At 40.7% G+C, this 18,619-nt stretch overlaps 2 protein-coding genes across 2 annotated transcripts; one reads left to right on the forward strand and one right to left on the reverse strand.

Moving 5' to 3' along the window:
* The first annotated feature begins 98 nt into the window (after positions 1-98).
* On the forward strand, positions 99-5,432 carry LOC122773575 (cyclin-dependent kinase-like 1). The gene is made up of 10 exons (XM_044032346.1): positions 99-475; positions 1,014-1,204; positions 1,737-1,858; positions 2,248-2,320; positions 2,578-2,668; positions 3,032-3,232; positions 4,068-4,150; positions 4,233-4,289; positions 4,438-4,590; positions 4,963-5,432. Exons 2-10 carry the CDS (start codon positions 1,037-1,039, stop codon positions 5,056-5,058), a joined length of 1,044 nt encoding a protein of 347 aa, XP_043888281.1. The 5' UTR covers positions 99-475; positions 1,014-1,036; the 3' UTR covers positions 5,059-5,432.
* Positions 5,433-5,495: 63 nt separating this feature from the next.
* LOC122773537 lies at positions 5,496-18,065 on the reverse strand. The gene is made up of 18 exons (XM_044032297.1): positions 17,804-18,065; positions 17,513-17,675; positions 17,257-17,406; positions 16,804-16,964; positions 16,305-16,481; positions 15,706-15,847; positions 15,425-15,612; positions 15,201-15,342; positions 14,870-15,047; positions 12,130-12,370; positions 11,222-11,384; positions 10,738-10,887; positions 10,206-10,366; positions 8,102-8,278; positions 7,875-8,016; positions 6,755-6,942; positions 6,519-6,660; positions 5,496-6,131 (listed from the first exon to the last, which is right to left on the reverse strand). The coding sequence occupies exons 1-18, from the start codon at positions 17,972-17,974 to the stop codon at positions 5,947-5,949; spliced, it is 3,021 nt and encodes a 1,006-aa protein (XP_043888232.1). The 5' UTR covers positions 17,975-18,065; the 3' UTR covers positions 5,496-5,946.
* Positions 18,066-18,619: the final 554 nt, after the last annotated feature.

Below are 18,619 nucleotides of genomic sequence, written 5' to 3' on the forward strand. Positions count from 1 at the left end.
AAATAAAACACGTCAAACACTCGATACTACACCTGTTCCGGTAGCCAGTCTCCGTGGATACAACGCAAGTGTATTCTTGTACGTGTTATAACTGACGTAGTCAGGTTTGTGAATGAACGCCTTCACCGTAGCATTGTTGCTCTTGTTTTCGCCGTTTCTAAGGGAGCAAGTTAAACATCGTGATGTTGAGTTAGTGTGTTTGCGAAGGAGCGTTTCACGATGAAGAGCAATCAAAGAAAGACGAAAATGAAGAGTCAAAGTCATAGATAGTGGAGTAAAAGTGCTGGGGAGGACACTGCGTAGACAGTAGGCATCAAGGACGAAGAGACAGACAAGAGTAAGAGTAAAACAGAGAGAGGATCTCCATCAATAGTCCCTGCTGATGTTGTGAATTTATGAGAAAAGTGTCTGCACACATAGATGCAGCTTTGCGGATTACTTTGAGGCACTTCTACAGACTCCCTGCTGAGCACAGGTGAGTCTTCTTCTCTGCTGTTATAGGTTCTAATAATGTTGGCTCGTGACATAGAAGACGAAGAACCAGACATTAGTTTGAACTGCTACGATTAATCTATTTAAATGTGTTTTTTAAAATGAAAATTCAACATATTTCAGCTTCTTAAATGTGAATAAGTCTGCTCTTTTGTGGACATTTCAGATATAAACCAAACAACTAATCAATAATTGGTTTAAAGAATCAAATTCTTCTTATTATCATTATTATCATATTGTTCATTTATATGTGTACATGTGAATATATAATCATTTTTTACACAGTTATTATAACAACATTATAATATACTGTATGTGCATTGTGATTGATGTTATTATTATTATTATTATTATTATTATTATGTAATGGTCCATTAGGCATGTACATGCTATACACACACACACAAAATAATCATTATTCAAGTTGTAGCGCCTACAAAAAAACTTCTTCCCAAATGATACTCCATCGTTAAACCAGTTAACTAAGAACATTGTGACTATTATGAACCTGGTTTTGACAGGTGACAGCAACAAACTTGCACTGATGGAGAAATATGAAAAGCTGGCCAAAATTGGAGAGGGCTCCTATGGCGTGGTGTTCAAGTGCAAACACAGAGATACCGGCCAGATCGTGGCAATCAAGAAGTTTGTGGAGTCTGAGGACGATCCAGTCATCAAGAAGATAGCACTGAGAGAAATACGGATGCTGAAGGTGAGAGGAGACGATCGTACGAGCACACGATAGCATCAGTTCATGTCTAATACAACTGGAGGCACACAGCTACAACATGCATGGGCAAAAATACAGAGGTGGGGTTCCTTGTTCCTGTTGCAGTACACAGTAGTGAATTACACTGAGGTACAAAACTCTTATGCATGAAACAAACAATACACCATGTAGCAATAAGTGCCCATGGCCCAGTTGAAGGGAATTGGGCTTGTAACTGGACGGTTGCCAGTTCAAATTCCCCCCAGGTCAAGGATACCCCTGAGCAAGGTAACCAATCCATACTGGTCATTGTTAACTGGACACACTAAATTGATGGGTTAAATAACCCAGCTTCTACAACACCAAGGCACCAAACACCATGCAGTCCACTCTCTACATTTACAACCTAAGTTACAATTATTAAATTGCTATATAATTTGTCACGTGTGAGGTAACCTCAGTGGATTTGATTTCCATCATTTTTGTCTGTAAAACGCTGATGGGAAGTGTTCATCTTGTCCTGTTGGTCCCACAGCAGCTGAAACATGTCAATCTGGTCAACCTGCTGGAGGTGTTCAGGAGGAAAAGACGGCTTCACTTGGTGTTTGAGTTCTGTGAACAGACGGTCCTCAATGAGCTGGACAAACACCCTCGAGGGTAGGTCACGTGAAGTACAACAGTCTGATGTGCAACTGAGTAGCAGTTGTTAAATTCCTCATGCAACCTGTGGTCACTAAATATGACATTAGTTTCGTTTTTGCAACAAAAACAGCAAACCTAAGCTACAAGGCCAAGTTGCTGACAGTCAATATTTCTTTTCTTCTCTGTGTCGTGAGGCTGTGCGGCAGAAACTCTAGCTGCTCCTGAAAACAAAAGGCACAGTTGCTGTTAGAGACAGACCGGAGGTCACCTGGGTGACGAGAGGACTGTGCAAATAAAGAGTTTCTTTATTTGAAATCATTGTGATGATGAATGAGAAAACTTTTGTTTTTTTGTTTTGTTTCTCTTACGACAACCAGTATTCCTTTGTGTCTCGTTTTCTGCAGCGTACCCGAGGCTCAGCTGAAAAGCATAGTGTGGCAGACGCTGCAGGCTGTGAACTTCTGCCACAAGCACAATGTCAGTATATCTTTATTGTACATGGTATTTGAATCAATGTGTTTCTTTGATTTTGATACATTTATAACTTGTTTGATTCTCACTCATTTTGTGTGTTGGTTAGTTTAGTAAATGACAAGTTTGGACTTTGTCATTCGTCATATAAACCTCTCTCATGATTTCATCTTCTCTGTATTGACCATGATGACCTCCTCTGTTGCTCAGAAACTGCACATCATGTTTTCCTAAGTCCCTGATCCTGAGTGTTCATGTTCCAGTGCATCCACCGTGACGTGAAGCCAGAGAACATCCTCCTGACCAAAACCGGAGTCATCAAGCTCTGCGACTTTGGCTTCGCCCGCATCCTGAGTAGGTCACTCAGAAGGCCATGGCATTTATGTGCATTTAGTGTTAATGTGCCTCTAATGACTTATTCAACATGGAACCTGTATTATCCCCAGCTGACGGGCCTCCACACTTCAGTTTCTATAAATGCATCACATAGGAGGAGCATTCACCCAGTTAGTTTGCCTCTGTGTAGTGTGTCTCTGTTTAGCCTCCCCGGCCTTAGGTTTCAGTGTTGTGTTACCATACATTAACAAGTCATTCAACGTGCCTTGTAATCCCCTCCTGTACAATGTATGTGTTATTTAGTGTTCATTATTCAGTTTCTAAGTGTGTGTGTGTGTCCGTACAAGTCATCTCCATCTCTTTGTGTGCTGGTTTAATCAGCGGGACCAGAGGACGACTACACGGACTACGTAGCGACCCGCTGGTACCGAGCCCCTGAGCTGCTGGTTGGGGACACTCAGTATGGGCCTCCAGTGGACGTGTGGGCTCTGGGCTGTGTTTTTGCTGAGCTGCTCAACGGGAATCCACTCTGGCCCGGGAAGTCTGATGTGGACCAGCTCTACCTCATCAGAAAAACTCTAGGTATGCATGCACAGACTGGGGTTGAATGAGGTGCTGGTAGTGCTAAGTGTACACATAGTTAGTGCTTTACAGAGAGCTGCAGGCAGACACATGTGTATCTGTGGCAGGAACAACCCAGAATTGCACAAGTCAGTGGGAAAAAAAACTTGAGGTTTAATAAGATAATCAATGGCAGAAGTATCCAAAACTACAACAACAACAAAAAAAACAGCAGACAAATTGCAGTCTAAATACACCAGGGAACCTGACAGAGGACATAAATGCTGCAACACTTGAATAAGGACAGAGACAAACTGTCAGAGAACCTCAGGGAAGGGCAGGTTTATATGCTCTAGGTGAGTGGGAGACAATTAGGCACAGGTGGAACACATTGGGGCAGGTGCAGGTAATCAAAGGGGTGGGAACAACACAGGAGGGCAGGAAGTGAAGACAGCACCTGAAAAGTACATTTCAAAATAAAACAGGAAATGGAAAAAAATGGGCTAGTATAACATAATGAACTTGTGTCACTCTCCCCAGAGCAGAGTCCACTGACAAAAGCAAACCTTTCATAAAACAACACCAGAGTTACAACTTACCGATGTTTAATTGTCATTTTATAACTTCAGCTTTATAACACAAGCTTACAGGAAGAGGCTGCAGTAGACGAACTGCAGACCAATTCTAGAAGTGAAATTGTTGTTTTTGTCAATGGACTCTGGTAAAAGCAAGTGAGTGATTTACAAAGTGACCTATTTTAGGTTTGCAAACCATTTACCAAACACACACACGCAGACCTGAATTCAAATGATGGCTCAGGATAACAATTCTGATGACTCTTCATTTCGGATGTCAGGTGACCTGATCCCTCGTCACCAGCAGGTCTTCCGCTCTAACGTTTTCTTCAGTGGAGTCAGTATTCCTGAACCTGACACAACGGTAGGAAAGCGATGACATGATGTAAAAGTGCTGAAAGTGTGATAAAGGAGAAGTCGTTCAACATTTTCTTTTTTGCTCGTAGGAGCCGTTGGAAAAGCGATTCCACGGTGTGTCATCTCAAGCCCTTCAGGTTATGAAGGTATGTTGAAGTTTAACACTGTGTGGTAGATATGCTGGGGCAATATTAGCTTATGCTTAATGAATTAGTATTGGCTGACATGTCGTCATCTGACTCTTTGGGTTAATGTGTCAGAATTTATAAACACTGTACATGTCTGTGTGAGCAGTCGTGCCTCCTGATGGACCCCTCTCTCCGGTTGTCCTGTGAAGAGCTGCTGGAGCTGCCTTATTTCCAGGAAGAAGGGGGAACTAACTGGGGCCGCGAGAGTGAGCGCCCAGGAAGACGACACGACAAAGGCAGCCGACGCAGACAGGCAGGGGTGCGTATGTTATGCCAGCTTTTTCCTTGAGTTGGTCATACAACCTTCGCCTGGTTGAAATCTTGGCCATTTATTTATACTCTATACTCTTATTTATACTGCTTTTTTTTAGTATAACAGATTCACCTCTGAGGATTATTTGGTGTCTGATTCTGCAAGACTGTAACATTTGCTGATCACAAAGAAAATTGATTAGCTTTTGACTTTCAATTGTTGCACTGTATTTTCAAAACTCCATACTGGAGTACACGCTTGGACCAATTTCTGCAAGGTCACAGTAACCCTGACCTTTCACCATTCACCACCAAACTGTAGTCCGATCTTTGTTAACTCTAAGTTTGTGTGTGTGTTTGTCTCCGTCTCTCTCTGTAGGCACAGTACCTGCCTCATTTACCAAACAGCAACATCTCACCAGCACCGGATGTCAAGAAACAGGTGAAGCATAAATATCATCTGCCCAACATTTAACCACTCGGCAGCTACACTTTTGCGTGTTTGCCGAACTAAGAGACAGTTCTATGTTCTGCTGGAAATCATATGAATACAGCTCAGTTTGAATACACTCAAATGTTTGAAATCCAGTGATTGCTTCCCCAGACATTTTCACTTTCTATTCTTTACATGATCAGTTTTAGGCGAGTTTGTTCATCTTCGTATAATTACGTTAAATATCTTGTGGGAGTCACCACTGTGCCATCATCACCATGACACAAGCACCAGGGATGTCTTGTCTTCAAGCACAGTCAGTGTTACAGGCTACTTGTTAGTCAATTCAAAGTTGGCAAAACCTATTTTGGGTGTTACTGATCAATAATTCTATTAAAAATCTTTTTATGGCATAATGCGCTGTGGTCCATTACGGGAGATCAACCTAAAGCCAACAACACACTGTACTTAATATATGATTCGTCTTATAAAGGTTTAATCAAATGTGCTGACAGCTGACACTCTGAAGTAATTTGATGGGTCCTCAGTATGTTAGAGCCTTTGACAGTGATCCAGGGAGTCCGACATGGTGGTTCACTCTGTTCCTAAGACACAGGATAGCGATACACTGGAACATGCATTCACACGCTGACAGCCTCACCACACCACTTGATGGATCACCTGACCTTAAACTTATCAGATTACCGATGTCACTCCTTGTCAAACCTCACTGTGCTGAGGCATTCGGCCGGGGTTAAAGGCCTCACACCCGGTCACGATTGAGAGAATTTGGGTAAATGTTAAGTATTACTTGTTTTTTCTGTGTAGCATGTGGTGTTTTTTTATGATTTATCAATTTGAAAAGAATGACCCAAGAAAATACAAACGTATGTAAACGTATAAATGTAAGCAGAGGGCAGTAAACTGTCCTTACTGCCGTGGTGTGGCAATGATGGCGTAACTGCGAGGCACGTTCCCGAAGCCGCTGAGCTCAGGGGTGAGGTCGATGCTGTCCGGTCCTCCAGCGCAAGAAAGGGTGAAATACTGCAGCAGTGACACCATGAAGAGGAAAATCTCCATGCGAGCGAGGGACTCGCCAACACAAGATCTTTTGCCTTTGAGAATAAAAAAACATACAAAAATACAGTCAATGTTGACCAATATGGATTTTTGGAAGCCAATGTTAGAGGGTAAAAAGGAATGTCTGATGACAATATATTAGACATTATCTAAAAACAATGCAAAATGAGACGGTATTACATTTTAACCATACATTATATAAAATACATATTACATAAAACACAAATGTAACCAATTATATAGTACTTTAAATAAAAATTGATTTACGTAAAATGCCTTTGCCTTCTTTTGAAATGGGAAAAATAAATTCTCTTCACATGTCAGCAAACTTAAACATCTGCAAAAGACTCATGTCTATCGATTTTTATTGGTCAACCAGTGAATCAACCAACGTTCATAAATCAGTTTATTTCATAATTTACCTGCAGAAAATGGCAGAAATGCAGGATTTTTCTTAAAGTTGCCATTTTGGTCCAGGAAGTGCTGGGGGTTAAAGGACCATGGGGTGGACCACTGTTTCTCCTCTTTCAGCGCAGAGTGCAACAGAGGAATGATCACTGTATCCTGTTGACAACAGACAATGACTCAGAGAGAACTTTTATTAAATGGAAAAAACATTTTTTTTATATATATTTACACACTGTATGTCTATCAATACCTTGGGAATCGTGTAACCCCTGAAAGAGATGTCGCGGAGGCTGTAGTGTGGGATGCTCAGGGGGATAAGGTCGAGAAAACGCTGAACTTCATGGAGAACAGCATCTGTGAAGGGGAGGGACTTTCTGTCCTCCATACAAGGACACCGCTCCTGTCCAATCGCAGTGTCTATTTCCTGCTGCATTTTCTCTTCAAAGTAAGGACAATGCAGTGTAGAAACACAAATGAATATCTCAACAGAATATCGCAATCAATCATTTAAAGGTCCAGAGCGTAAATATAATGACATGTCAAGGTGAGACTCTTTTTCCTTCTTTTCCTTTACGGCCTAAAGTACGCGTTGAAGCAACAATAACAACCTAACAATTCTTATTTTGTTTCTACACCAAGACAAACATCCATATGGGTAGTATATTCAACTTCTGCCAATAAATCCTCCTAGATGTTATACACTGGAGCTTTAAGTGATTCATTTGGCAAAAGATGTACAACATCAGCTTGTACCAAATCCTCACAGTCAAGAAGAATGTGAGTGTTTGCATCTTTGTGACAGTGGAGTATAGGGCTGAAACAATTACTCGATTAATTCATTATTAATGAATTAGTAAATTAATTATCAACTCTTTTGATAATCGCTGAATCAGTTTGAGGGGTTTTCACATTATTGAGACAAGCTTTCGGATTTTCAGCTTCTTAAATCTGAATATTTTCTGGTTTCTTTGATCCATGTCATAAAAAATAGAGAAGATTGTGAAAAGAATCGTTAGCTGCAGCCCAAGTGGAGTGGGCTGTACGTGCAACCAATGAAAACGTGCTACTGTCCATTGTCTCAAAAGCAAAGGCTTTAAAGATGGACATATGGGAATGTGGGCAAATAGTTTAAAAATAGTTTGTGTCATTTTTTTTGGTTCTGCCACACTAATATATGTTAAAGTGAAACGTGAACGTTTGATGCTAAAAAGGGTGTGACATCATGATTGACAGCTGGGACTGACTCATGATTGGTTGAAGACATATCTTTGTATATAACGTTCATGATACGATCCAACAATGATGACAATGATGATGTGAAAATAAGACGTAGGATTTCTTTAAACTAGTTTCCACTGGTTGTGACCTACCCTGAAGTTGTGGGTATTTAATCATCACATTCACTGCAAATCTGATGGTTGAACTGGTGGTTTCTGTGCCAGCAAAGAACAAATTCAACACTGTTGACACCAAGTTGTCATAGTGGAACTCCGTTGTGGGAATGTCTTTTTCCTGAAGTGATATAACCAAAGAAATATATTGTTAGGACAATGAAACCTGCAGGATACAAATAACAACAACTTATACTCTGTTAAACCTGGTTCATTCTCATGAGGAAGGTGTCGGCGAAATCTCTGGGTGAGCTTGGGTCCAGGGTGTCCATGTGTTCCTGGATCTTATGAATAATAAATCCCCTCAACTCTTCGACTTTGGTGAAGTGTTTGTGCTGTGGACCCGGAAGCCACTCCATCAGCCGAGGGAAGACATTGTACATCTGTGATGGAAAGTGGAAAAAAACTCCTTAAATAAATGTGTTCTCTGAGAAAACAGCCATGGGCTAACCCCCCGAATACAAACCCCATATTCTTTAAATGATTAAGTGAAAATATTTTAGCAGGATAAAAACAAATAATATCTGAGCCATGGCAACCAGGGGGCAATTAACACAGTTAAACAAAAAAAGAAATCATTGATCAGCAAAATGAACATTCATAAATATTCTGTAATATGTATTTATATTTTACAGATATTGTAATATGTGCACTACCCTGAAACAAACGAATCACTGTGATTCTTTTCTGCTTAGTATGAGACGTACAAGTCTACACACTCGGAAAGGAAGTGTGAGAGGAAGGAAAGGGTTTTTTATTTGATTGCAATTTGCAGCCTCACCACTAGATGTCACCAAGTCCCCCCCAAACACACATCCTTAAACCCACGCAGAATTATCACATTAAACGTATGCACTAATTTGATAACTGCAAACATAAACCCTTGCTTCAAACACTAAAGACTAAACTATTTATTCCTTTGTGACATCAAACTGCTGATGTATGTTTTCATTTCCTTGGGTTTTACACGCCTGCTAAAATTAGAGAAACTTCTTCAACAAAAGAGAAGTGACAAATTGAAAATATATAAGCTTACTGTGTCCTGTGGGAGATTAACTGCAGTTTATGTCGCTCTTTTCTGGGCTTTTCTGGCCTCTCAAAGTTGCATTACACTACTGTTTTTAGCCATTCACTCACACAGCCGTATAGCATGTGTTTATATACTAAGTGTCTTGCCCACGCACACATCGAATGTAGACCAGTAGGGTCCGGGATCAAACCCATGACCTTCCAGTCGCAGGACAACCCACAACCCACTGAATCAAAACTGCCCCACAGAACTTGCCTCATCAGGTCTGACTCCTTCCAAACATGATAAGGCAAATCAACTATAGAAGTTATTTTATGAGGAGGTTCCCTTAATCAAATCCTTAAAAAAGGTCCAATAACCTTCTGCTTCCATCAAGCGGCTCGTCTCAGTACGCACACTCAACTCAACTTTATTTATAAAGCGCTTTGAAAACAGCCACGGCTGGAATTAATTGCTGTACATAAATAAGAATCGAGCATAAGACATAAGACATAAAAACATAAAAATAATATACTCGACTATGTATTTACATTGACATTTGTTTTTTTTTATGTCTTACACGCAGACTTGTATTTTACACATTTAAAGGAATCGTGTTTACGGTGATTATGAGACATTTATGATTTGGTGCAGAGTCACTCAGTACGTTCGCATGCACAGGTTTAAATTGAGCTATGGCCGTAGTCCGACTAAGACAGGCAATCGGACAACTCGACAAGTCAGATTATACATGCGGAGGGGAAAATCGATTTATTGGCCATGGACGTCTGACTCCACCCTCTGTAGGTGGCGCTATATCTCTCTATAAGGTAGTGCGTATTGAATCGGTTTCCTGTTGACCTTTACGTCAACGAGATGGACGGTGAGATGGAACGCGCTGTAGTTCTGTATGTTTTCTAATCGTGATACAAATTAGATCGAGCGTGGCTGTGTGATTTCCGACAACAATAATGCTGTATATGTTGTCTACTTCTACTTCTGAGTCAAAGGACATTTTGGTGCGTGTGCAGAACACCTCCAGTCCGACTAAGCGTATACGTATAAGTGCAGGAGTAATCGGACCAGGAATCACATCATCACGTTAGTCCGACTAAGAGTACCACTCGATTTTAGTCTGACTAACATGTTTACACACCATTAAGAAAACCAAATTACTTTCTTAGTCTGACTAAAATCAGACTATTAACATGCATGTAAACGCATTGAGTGTAACGATGATTCTCCCTAACCACCAAATATCCCTCTCAATCTCCCCCACCACACTCCTGCACATCACGTACCTGACCCCAGGAACTGCTGCCAAATTTCAGGAAGCCCGAGATTGTCTGCAGAATGTATTCAAATTTGGCGTCACCATAGCTGGAGCGCTGACCAAACACCAGGCAGCCGATCACATTGGACACTGAGTATCTTATGACGTAGCTCGGATCAAAAGACGCACCTGGAAGGAAAAACACAGGAGAACGTTCTTAGAGTCTTTAATCAATGTGACCCACGGCCTTCCCATACTTTTAGAAATCAGACACAAGCTTTTAAAAAAAGTTTTCTCTGCAACCATTCTCTGATTTTACATTAAAAGTTTTGGTTTTAGGTTTTAAAAGCTTTTTTTAATTACATTTTTCAATTTCTTTAGTTCTTTTGTGATTAACCTTTATTTAACCAGGGATAACACTCAATTTAAATATATTATAATATATAAATATACATAAAACATACAGAATATTGTGTAAAATCACATGATTCGCACTTTTATGAGAAAATCAATTCCAATCAGTTTTGAAAAATGTACAATAAATAAATAAATAAATATACCATTGTTAGAGTTTATATGGGCCACCAGATGTTTGCCCTCTTCCTGGATCCACTCTTCCATCCCCTTGCGTCCCATTCCAAAGTCTCGTAGTGTCATGAGAGTGAAACGACGCAACTGTCGCCAGCGGTCTCCATTACTAATCGCCAAACCTTCAGAAATATAGGAATAGTAGCCAAAAACTAACTTGTGGGAAGAAACATATGGCCTTTACATTTAAAAGAAAGAAACAGAAAATATGTTTCTGCTATGAGATTTAGTGCAACAAATTGGCAAAATTAGGAAGACAGAAAGGAGGAAAAAGAAATGGACACAGAGCAAAAAAAAATTAAGAAATGAATTTGCAGTGTCATGACTGCTGGGTGTGGTTTGGCATAACAGAGCCTTAAGCTTTCAGTTTAGATGAAATCAATGGAGCAAAAATGAGCAGCAAATGTCTCACACAGCTGAGATGAGGTCCACATTATTATAAAATTCCTGTATTACCGAAACCCCTGGTGGCTTTGACCAGAAAAGGAAAAGGCCCTCTGCCAGTGAAGTCATCTGCCTGGTCCACCAGAGCCTCTTTGATGGCATCATAGCCCACCAGAACCACAACACGCTGAGGGCCCAGGTGCAACGTCATTACAGGGCCATAACTCTCACTGAGCTGCAGGTTGCACAAAGAGGAAAACACTGAAGTCTTATACAGGTATATGTATAAATTAACATTTATTTTGCAACACTAATGTTTTCTACTACTATTATTATTGTTATTTAACATCCACGCCTTGACATGTAGCTAAATCTCAAGGTTATACAACTTAAAACAGTATTATGCAACATAAAAATACTATATAATGATATGATGATAAATATACTATATTGTAAATGTAGTGGCTGTGCCATTGTTATCACCCAAAATGAGACAATACAGCACATATAATGTTGTTTTAAAGTGAAATGGATATTTTAACTTAAACACATACATCAGCACTCATTGAATGATTGTGGGGGTCAAATTAACGACTGTTGGAACATGTAGATGGCTATATTTATTACTTATATTATTTCATTTACGAGTCCACATCCTGACAGTACTCCTGATTTACATAGTACAATCTTACAATTACAACACATTTACATCAAATTTGAATTGAAGTGAATTTCACTTAAAACAAATGCATGTCCTGCATAATATAGCGTGCACTTTCCAACAGATATAAAAGGATTTCACTTTTGATGTGTGGGTGATTTGGGGAAGGAATTGGGGGTCAAATGGGGAGCCCCCAAAGTTCCTTGAAACACCCCTGCTACAAAAACCCGCTGAGGAACTCAACAGCCTCCTCGCTCGCTGTGAAAATCAACCCGTGTCTTCTCACACTGTAAACAAAGGCGTTGTAAGTGAGTGTCACCTTTAAGAAAGTCTTGAACGGCGCTTTTTTGTCCAGCTGGAGGACGTTTCCTACGACAGGCAGGCCGGAAGGTCCTGGAGGTAAACGACATTGTCCACCACTCTTCCTCTGCCTGATCAGCCACAGCAAACCCAAGATGAGCCCCGCGACCAGAAACAACGTGGCAGAGACGTCCATGTTACTGTTGTGTCCTCTGCTCTGCAACTCTGCGAAAACACTGATTGCACAACAGTTTGTTTTCCTGACATATCTCCCCGCCTACGTGACTTCACTTTTGTGTGTGCACACGTGCTTTGTTTGAGTTTTTTTTTTTTAAAGTTAGTTTTGACTTTTTTTTGTAAACAAAATGTAAATAAATAAATAATAAACAGCATGAATTGTGAGATTAAAGTCAAAATCCTGATCTTTTTTCCTCAAAATTCTGACTTTAATCCCAGAATTCTGTCTCAGTAGTCTGAGATTAAAGTCAGAATTATGACTTTTTTTTCTCAGAATTCTGAATTTAATGTTACTTTTTTTTGTAATATGGAGTATTTGGTGCAAGGTGCAAGAAGATAAAGATTAAAAAAATGATCTAATGAAATGAATCTAATCCCCTGAACCCCCTGAATCGAATCTTAACAGTCTACAAGAAATTAGCCTGAAGTGCAAAATGTGCATCATGCTGCTGATATTGGATGCAGTTAGTGTGCCAGGTATACATCAAATATCCAACAGACTAAAGACACACATGAACATGAGATAAATAGTAATAAATAACCCTCATGAGACACATCACATTGCTTGTGTGATTCACTTAGATGAACTAACCCAACCCAGTTAATTTAACATGCATAGCCTTATGTCCCACATTGTAAAGAAAACAAATTGATTTTATTGTGACTGAAAATACACTCTGTTCACTATAATAACCTCAGTATCTACCCCAGCCTTTTAAACACATTATTATCTACCAGCAAAAGTGAAAAGGGATTGACTGTATTGTTTTTAAGGTGTGTTTTTTGCACTAGGTCGGTTATCCCTGGGGCTGATTTTATGCACAGCTGTTATGATTATGATATGCCAGTGGACCATTTCACTGTAAAAGTGGAGGCAAAACGAAACACCAATCAGCCGTGATGTTGATGTCACATGACTGAACTGTCCGCATTTTGATGTTTTTGAATAGCACTGAGCAAAGAGGTGTGCGTTGGCTGAGGAGGAAACCACAACATTCCTCCACTGTCCTTCTGCTGGTGACAGATTTTTGTGGCTCCCAGTATTACAGATATTGATGGAAACACAGAATAATGTGTATTTTCTTTAACCAAATCTTTTAAAATTCAGTTAAATATATACAGTGCATATTCATTGGAAGCCGAGCTACAGACTTTGCTGAGTACAAATCCTGTTTGGGATTCCAATATTCAACATGGACATGATAAAATCTGACCTTTACTCTCCATTAGTCAGCATTTTCTGACAGAGAACTGGTGTTTGTAATCTCCCGTCGTCTTTTCTTTGTTCATGCTTCACCAATGTAGCATAGCCACGTGACCGCATGACCACAAGTGAAGCACGGCTGAAACAACGGCCTTTCCTTCAATCTATGTTTACCTGAAAGACTACAAACAAGAACTGCCATGTTATCATGCATTGTCACCTGTGTCTGCCTGAACATGTCGAGCCTACAAGAACTCCACAGTGAACTTGAGAAAACACGTTTTTTACGGCCAACGTACACACACACGCACACTATAAAGTTCATGTTTTTCCATGTGATCTCTGCCTGCTGAGCCTGTCGTGCTGTTTTACGAGTTTAAACAAAGAGCGTTTATTCATAATCCAATCCTACTTTATCTATATTTTTAAGTGCTGTACAGAAGAATAAATAAAAACCATAATGAAAACAGATCAAATAAAATGAATAAAACAAAAAACAGACTTAAATGGAAATAACATCAACAACTTAAACTGTGTCAAAGGCCAATGAATAGAGGTGAGTTTTAAGAAGAGATAACAGGCAGGGAAGAGGCCTGTCTGATGTGCAGTGGCATGGTCCCCTCTGAGCTTGAGTTTAGTTTCTGACACAGTCAGGAGTGAGAGGTAAGTTGGGGAAAGGCCATTAAGGGATTTAAAAACAAATAAAATAATTTTAAAATAAACCCTAAAATGTGTGGGCAGCCAGTGGAGTGAAGCTAAAACAGGGGGAAATGTGCTCATAATTACGAGTTCCAATTAAAAGACTGGACATGTGGTCCCGTCCCCCTTCGAATGTGTCTAAGAAGTGTGGTATTAGCACTGCAGTTTCAAGCCTCAGACCAAAATACTGAGTCAGTCTGACTTATTCACTTCCTCGTGTAAATTATCACTTTATATCACATTATGAGGTATAAATTATAACGCTATATCACATCATGTGATGTGACAGTATCATTCTGATCCTTGTTAAAAATTAGACACAACTGAAAAACTGTGAACAAAGATTCACATCGGCAGTTAAAGAGCTATAACTGCAGTTCTCTGCTGCCTTACCTCATATACTGTGCATATAAACACAAATCACACTCTGGATATTTAGATTTTTATTAAAAAATGTGTGCGATACATGATAGCTGTTACAATATGTATGCATTTTGTGTTGTTTAAAAACCATGTCAACAAAGAAATGGCACAAAAATGACAAGACAACATCGAGGGGGTGAAGCTGATCCTTAAATGCTGCCCTGTAAAGGCCTGTAGGTGGATGTCCTCTGTTCACCGTGGCATAGCGACGATCTGGTGACAGCGAGGCACGTTGGCAAAGCCACTGTACTCTGGAACAAGGTTTATACTGTCTGGTCCATCGGGGCAGGAAAAGGTAAAATGCTGCAGCAGTGAAACGAGGAAGAGGAAAAGCTCCATGCGCGCCAGAGATTCACCAACACAGGCTCTTTTCCCTGTGAGGAAACACAGGAAGAAAGCGGGAGTGAGACTTAAGTACCCTGTGTTTGTAAAAGGACAGGAAGTGAGTTATAGATCGGGGTCGTGAGATTGTTTGGAGGCCATACCGTTATGTCGAAAAGATAACTTGTCACGGCTCGGTGTTTTACCTGCAGAAAATGGCATGAATGCGGGACTTTTCTTAAAGTTTCCATTCTGGTCCAGGAAATGCTCGGGGTTAAATGACATGGGATTTGCCCAGTACCTTTCCTCTCTGAGCACAGAGTGCAGCAAGGGAATAATCACAGTGCCCTGTTGCAACAAGAAATCATGTGAGCTTCATTGCATGTTGATCCATTTAGTGCTGCAGGGTGTACACTAAACAAAAAAATACCTTGGGAATGGTGTAACCCCGAAAGGAGATGTCCTGCAGGGCATAGTGGGGGAGACTGAAGGGGACGATGTCCATAAAACGCTGCACCTCATGGATGAAAGCATCTGTGAAGGATAGGGACTTCCTGTCCTCCATGTTGGGACTACGGCCTCTTCCAATTACACTGTCAATCTCCTCCTGCAATCTTTCTACAAATAAGAAAGAAAAAATATCCACAATTGAAAATGTCCCATTTGTTGTCAAATTGAAGCAGCTGTGTCTTCGTGTGAACACCCACCTACCCTGTATTTTGGGGTATTTGATGAGCACGCTAATGGCATATCTGATGGTGGAGCTTGTGGTTTCTGTTCCTGCTAGGAACAAATTCATCAATGTCGACTTCAAGTTGTCCTGGTGGAACTCGGTTTTGGCATTGTGCTTCTCCTAAGAGGATTAAGAGGTATTATTGCACAGCACAATACAACATTAGGACACGTTACAATACAGCTTTAAACAGCAGGCAATTTCTAACACCTCATATGCAATGGAGCCTTCAAGTGAAACATTACTCTTTCACTCTGAATGAGGCGGCATCCCATGTTGACAAACGTCGTTGAGCATGCACAAGTGTATTTTGATATTGTCGTATACTTTGTTTTCTATGTGCATACTTAATGTTTCCAAAAAGTTGACAAACTAACAAAGTGGACATTTTTAAGTTACTACTTTTGGGGGCAGACAGACAGTTTTGTGTTTGCGTCTGAGAGGACATGAGAAACGTGAAGTATACACATGTGTATACTACACATACTTGTGGTCGCTCAACAATTTCGCACAAAAATAACGCCAAACATTGTACTGTTGTCTCGAAACAATGAGTGATCATAAAGTTCTCTCCAACCTGATTCATTTGGATGAGGAAGCAGTCGATGTAGTCTCGTGGGGAGCTGGCGTCCAGTGTCTCCTGATGCTCTTTGATTTTCATCTTGATAAAGTTTCTCACCTCTGCTATTTCTGCAAAAAAAGTGTGATGAGGGCCAGGCAGGCGGTCCATCAGCCAGGGAAAGATGTTGTACAGCTGTTGGAAAGGGGCGCACAGAACACCAAAGCTCCCTTTAAAATCTACTTAACAGATATACTATATTATATATATTTTTGTAGGAAGCTGTTACAAAATATTTTCTTATAAGCTCCAGTGCCGTACATGCTGTGAGAAACCAATCCCAGCATGCCTTATGCTTTATGTCTCACCCAAACTAGGGCTGTTGCTATTTGCTTTCCTGAATTAACATGGTTTATATTTCTTAAAGCTGGTGCATGATTTAAAGGGCCTTGTATGACATAGACACCGAGAGTAGACTGGATGCAATGCTGTCAAATCATTTACCGAATCCACTCACCTGACCCAGAAGGCCACTATTGAACCTTAAAATGCCAGATAGGATGTTGAGGAGATGCAGGAACTGCTTGTCATCATAAGTAAAGCGCTGGCCGAACACGATGCAGCAGATCACGTTAGACACAGTGCGGCTCAGTAAGGACGTTGGGTAAAATGGTGCACCTCGAAAAGAGGGAGATAACAGAGGTCTTATTTCACGTGACAGGGGTAAAGTGTGTTGGGCCACTGCACACTAAGTGGTTGTTGTTATAAGCATACAACATCATGCTAACATTACTTCCACTGGCACTTGGTTTCTGAAAACTAAGCAGATATTAGTGCGTGTTTTCTCCCTCCCCAGTCATCATTTTTAACTTTTCTTTGCTCTCATTGTTGTTTACATGTAAGCGCTACTCATAATGATCTTGCATGAAAACTGTGATCTGATGACAACAACAACAGCTTCAATGCACACCTTTGTACGATTCAACGCAATCCCGCATGTGTTTGCTCTCCTCCTGGATCCACTCTTCCATGCCTTTGCGTCCCATCCCAAAGTCTCTCAGGGTGGTGAGTGTGAAACGACGCAACTGCTGCCAACGCTCCCCATTGCTGATCCCCAAACCTGGCAAAAATGAAGCGAGTGCTTGTTGACTGCACACAGTTGTGAAAACTGCTGAAGCATGACCGATTCCTACACAGAGATGACAGATTTGAAGTGTGCATGTTACCATAGCCATCGGTGGCCTTTTCTAGAAATGGTAGTGACCATCTGCCTGTGAAGTCATTTGCCTGGTCCACCAGTGCCTCCTTCACAGCATCATATCCTACCAGGACAACCGTTCGCTGCCAGCCCAGGTGCACCGTCATCACTGGACCGTAGGTTTCACTCAACTGGAAAAAAAAATGAAGTTTGTTTGGATAAAAATGAACAGTTTTGACCCCATTTAGTCCAGGTCAAAGGTCAGTTAATGCAACTCTCCGTTGTTTTTTCATCGTGTAAAAAGAGTTCCTGAACTCACCTTTAGGAAGCTTTTAGCTGGGGCATTTTTGTCCAGTTTTGTCAGGTTTCCTATGAGAGGAAGTGCAGCAGGTCCTGGAGGCAAATTATATTTCTTACTGCTTTTTTCTCTGAAAAGCCACAGTAGAGCTACGATTAGCCCTGCCAGTACCACAGTTGCACCGAAGTCCATAATGTTCTGCCCTTCTTGTCTCTTGTAAGCAGATCTTTCTTACGACCACTTTCACTCTGCTCTGACTCTCTCTTATCTCTTACATTTGTGGACCCAACAGGGAACTGGCAGGTGTGCTGCAGTGGGCCGTGGGTGAACCTCGTGTTTACTATTTGTGCACCTTCCCCTAAAAACACTGACTCAAAACCAGTATGATGCAAGACTGACGAGATTGACATGACATTGCATGTTTTTTTTTACTGTTTTCATGATCACAGTTACAACGGATGCATGAGTGAAACTTTCACCACTTTATATATTTGGTTGGTTGGTTTCATTTTTCAAGTCTCACACACCACAAGGTGTCCAGCCCACATGGACTTACAAGACACATTGACAAAAATTAAAATAAAAACAAATAGCACAAATAGCTAACTCTCCTTGTCTCCCGCATATTTGTAGACCCGACAGGGAGCTGGCAGGTGTGCTGGAGTGGGCCATGGGTGAACCCTGTGGCTCTTGTGTTTTCTGCTTGTGCACCTTTCCCTGGCTCAAAACCAGTATGGAGCAAGACTGACGAGATTGACATGACATTGCATCTTTTTTTTACTGTCTATAACAACAGGGCTATTGAGCAATAATGCTTTGACGTTTTACATTATTGTG

Source organism: Solea senegalensis, linkage group LG8, assembly GCF_019176455.1.
Source record: "Solea senegalensis isolate Sse05_10M linkage group LG8, IFAPA_SoseM_1, whole genome shotgun sequence".
Classification (NCBI taxonomy): Eukaryota; Metazoa; Chordata; class Actinopteri; order Pleuronectiformes; family Soleidae; genus Solea; species Solea senegalensis.

Excerpts from the sequence above, each read along its gene's own strand:
- LOC122773575 (XM_044032346.1), top strand. The coding sequence starts at position 1,037 with ATGGAGAAATATGAAAAGCTGGCCAAAATTGGAGAGGGCTCCTATGGC. Across the intron at positions 4,151-4,232 it reads TTCCTGAACCTGACACAACG|GAGCCGTTGGAAAAGCGATT; the intron begins GTAGGAAAGCGA and ends TTTTGCTCGTAG. Across the intron at positions 4,290-4,437 it reads AAGCCCTTCAGGTTATGAAG|TCGTGCCTCCTGATGGACCC; the intron begins GTATGTTGAAGT and ends CTGTGTGAGCAG.
- LOC122773537 (XM_044032297.1), bottom strand. The coding sequence starts at position 17,974 with ATGGACTTCGGTGCAACTGTGGTACTGGCAGGGCTAATCGTAGCTCTA. Across the intron at positions 10,888-11,221 it reads CAAAGCCACCAGGGGTTTCG|GTTTGGCGATTAGTAATGGA; the intron begins GTAATACAGGAA and ends ATATTTCTGAAG. Across the intron at positions 6,132-6,518 it reads ATTTCTGCCATTTTCTGCAG|GCAAAAGATCTTGTGTTGGC; the intron begins GTAAATTATGAA and ends TTATTCTCAAAG.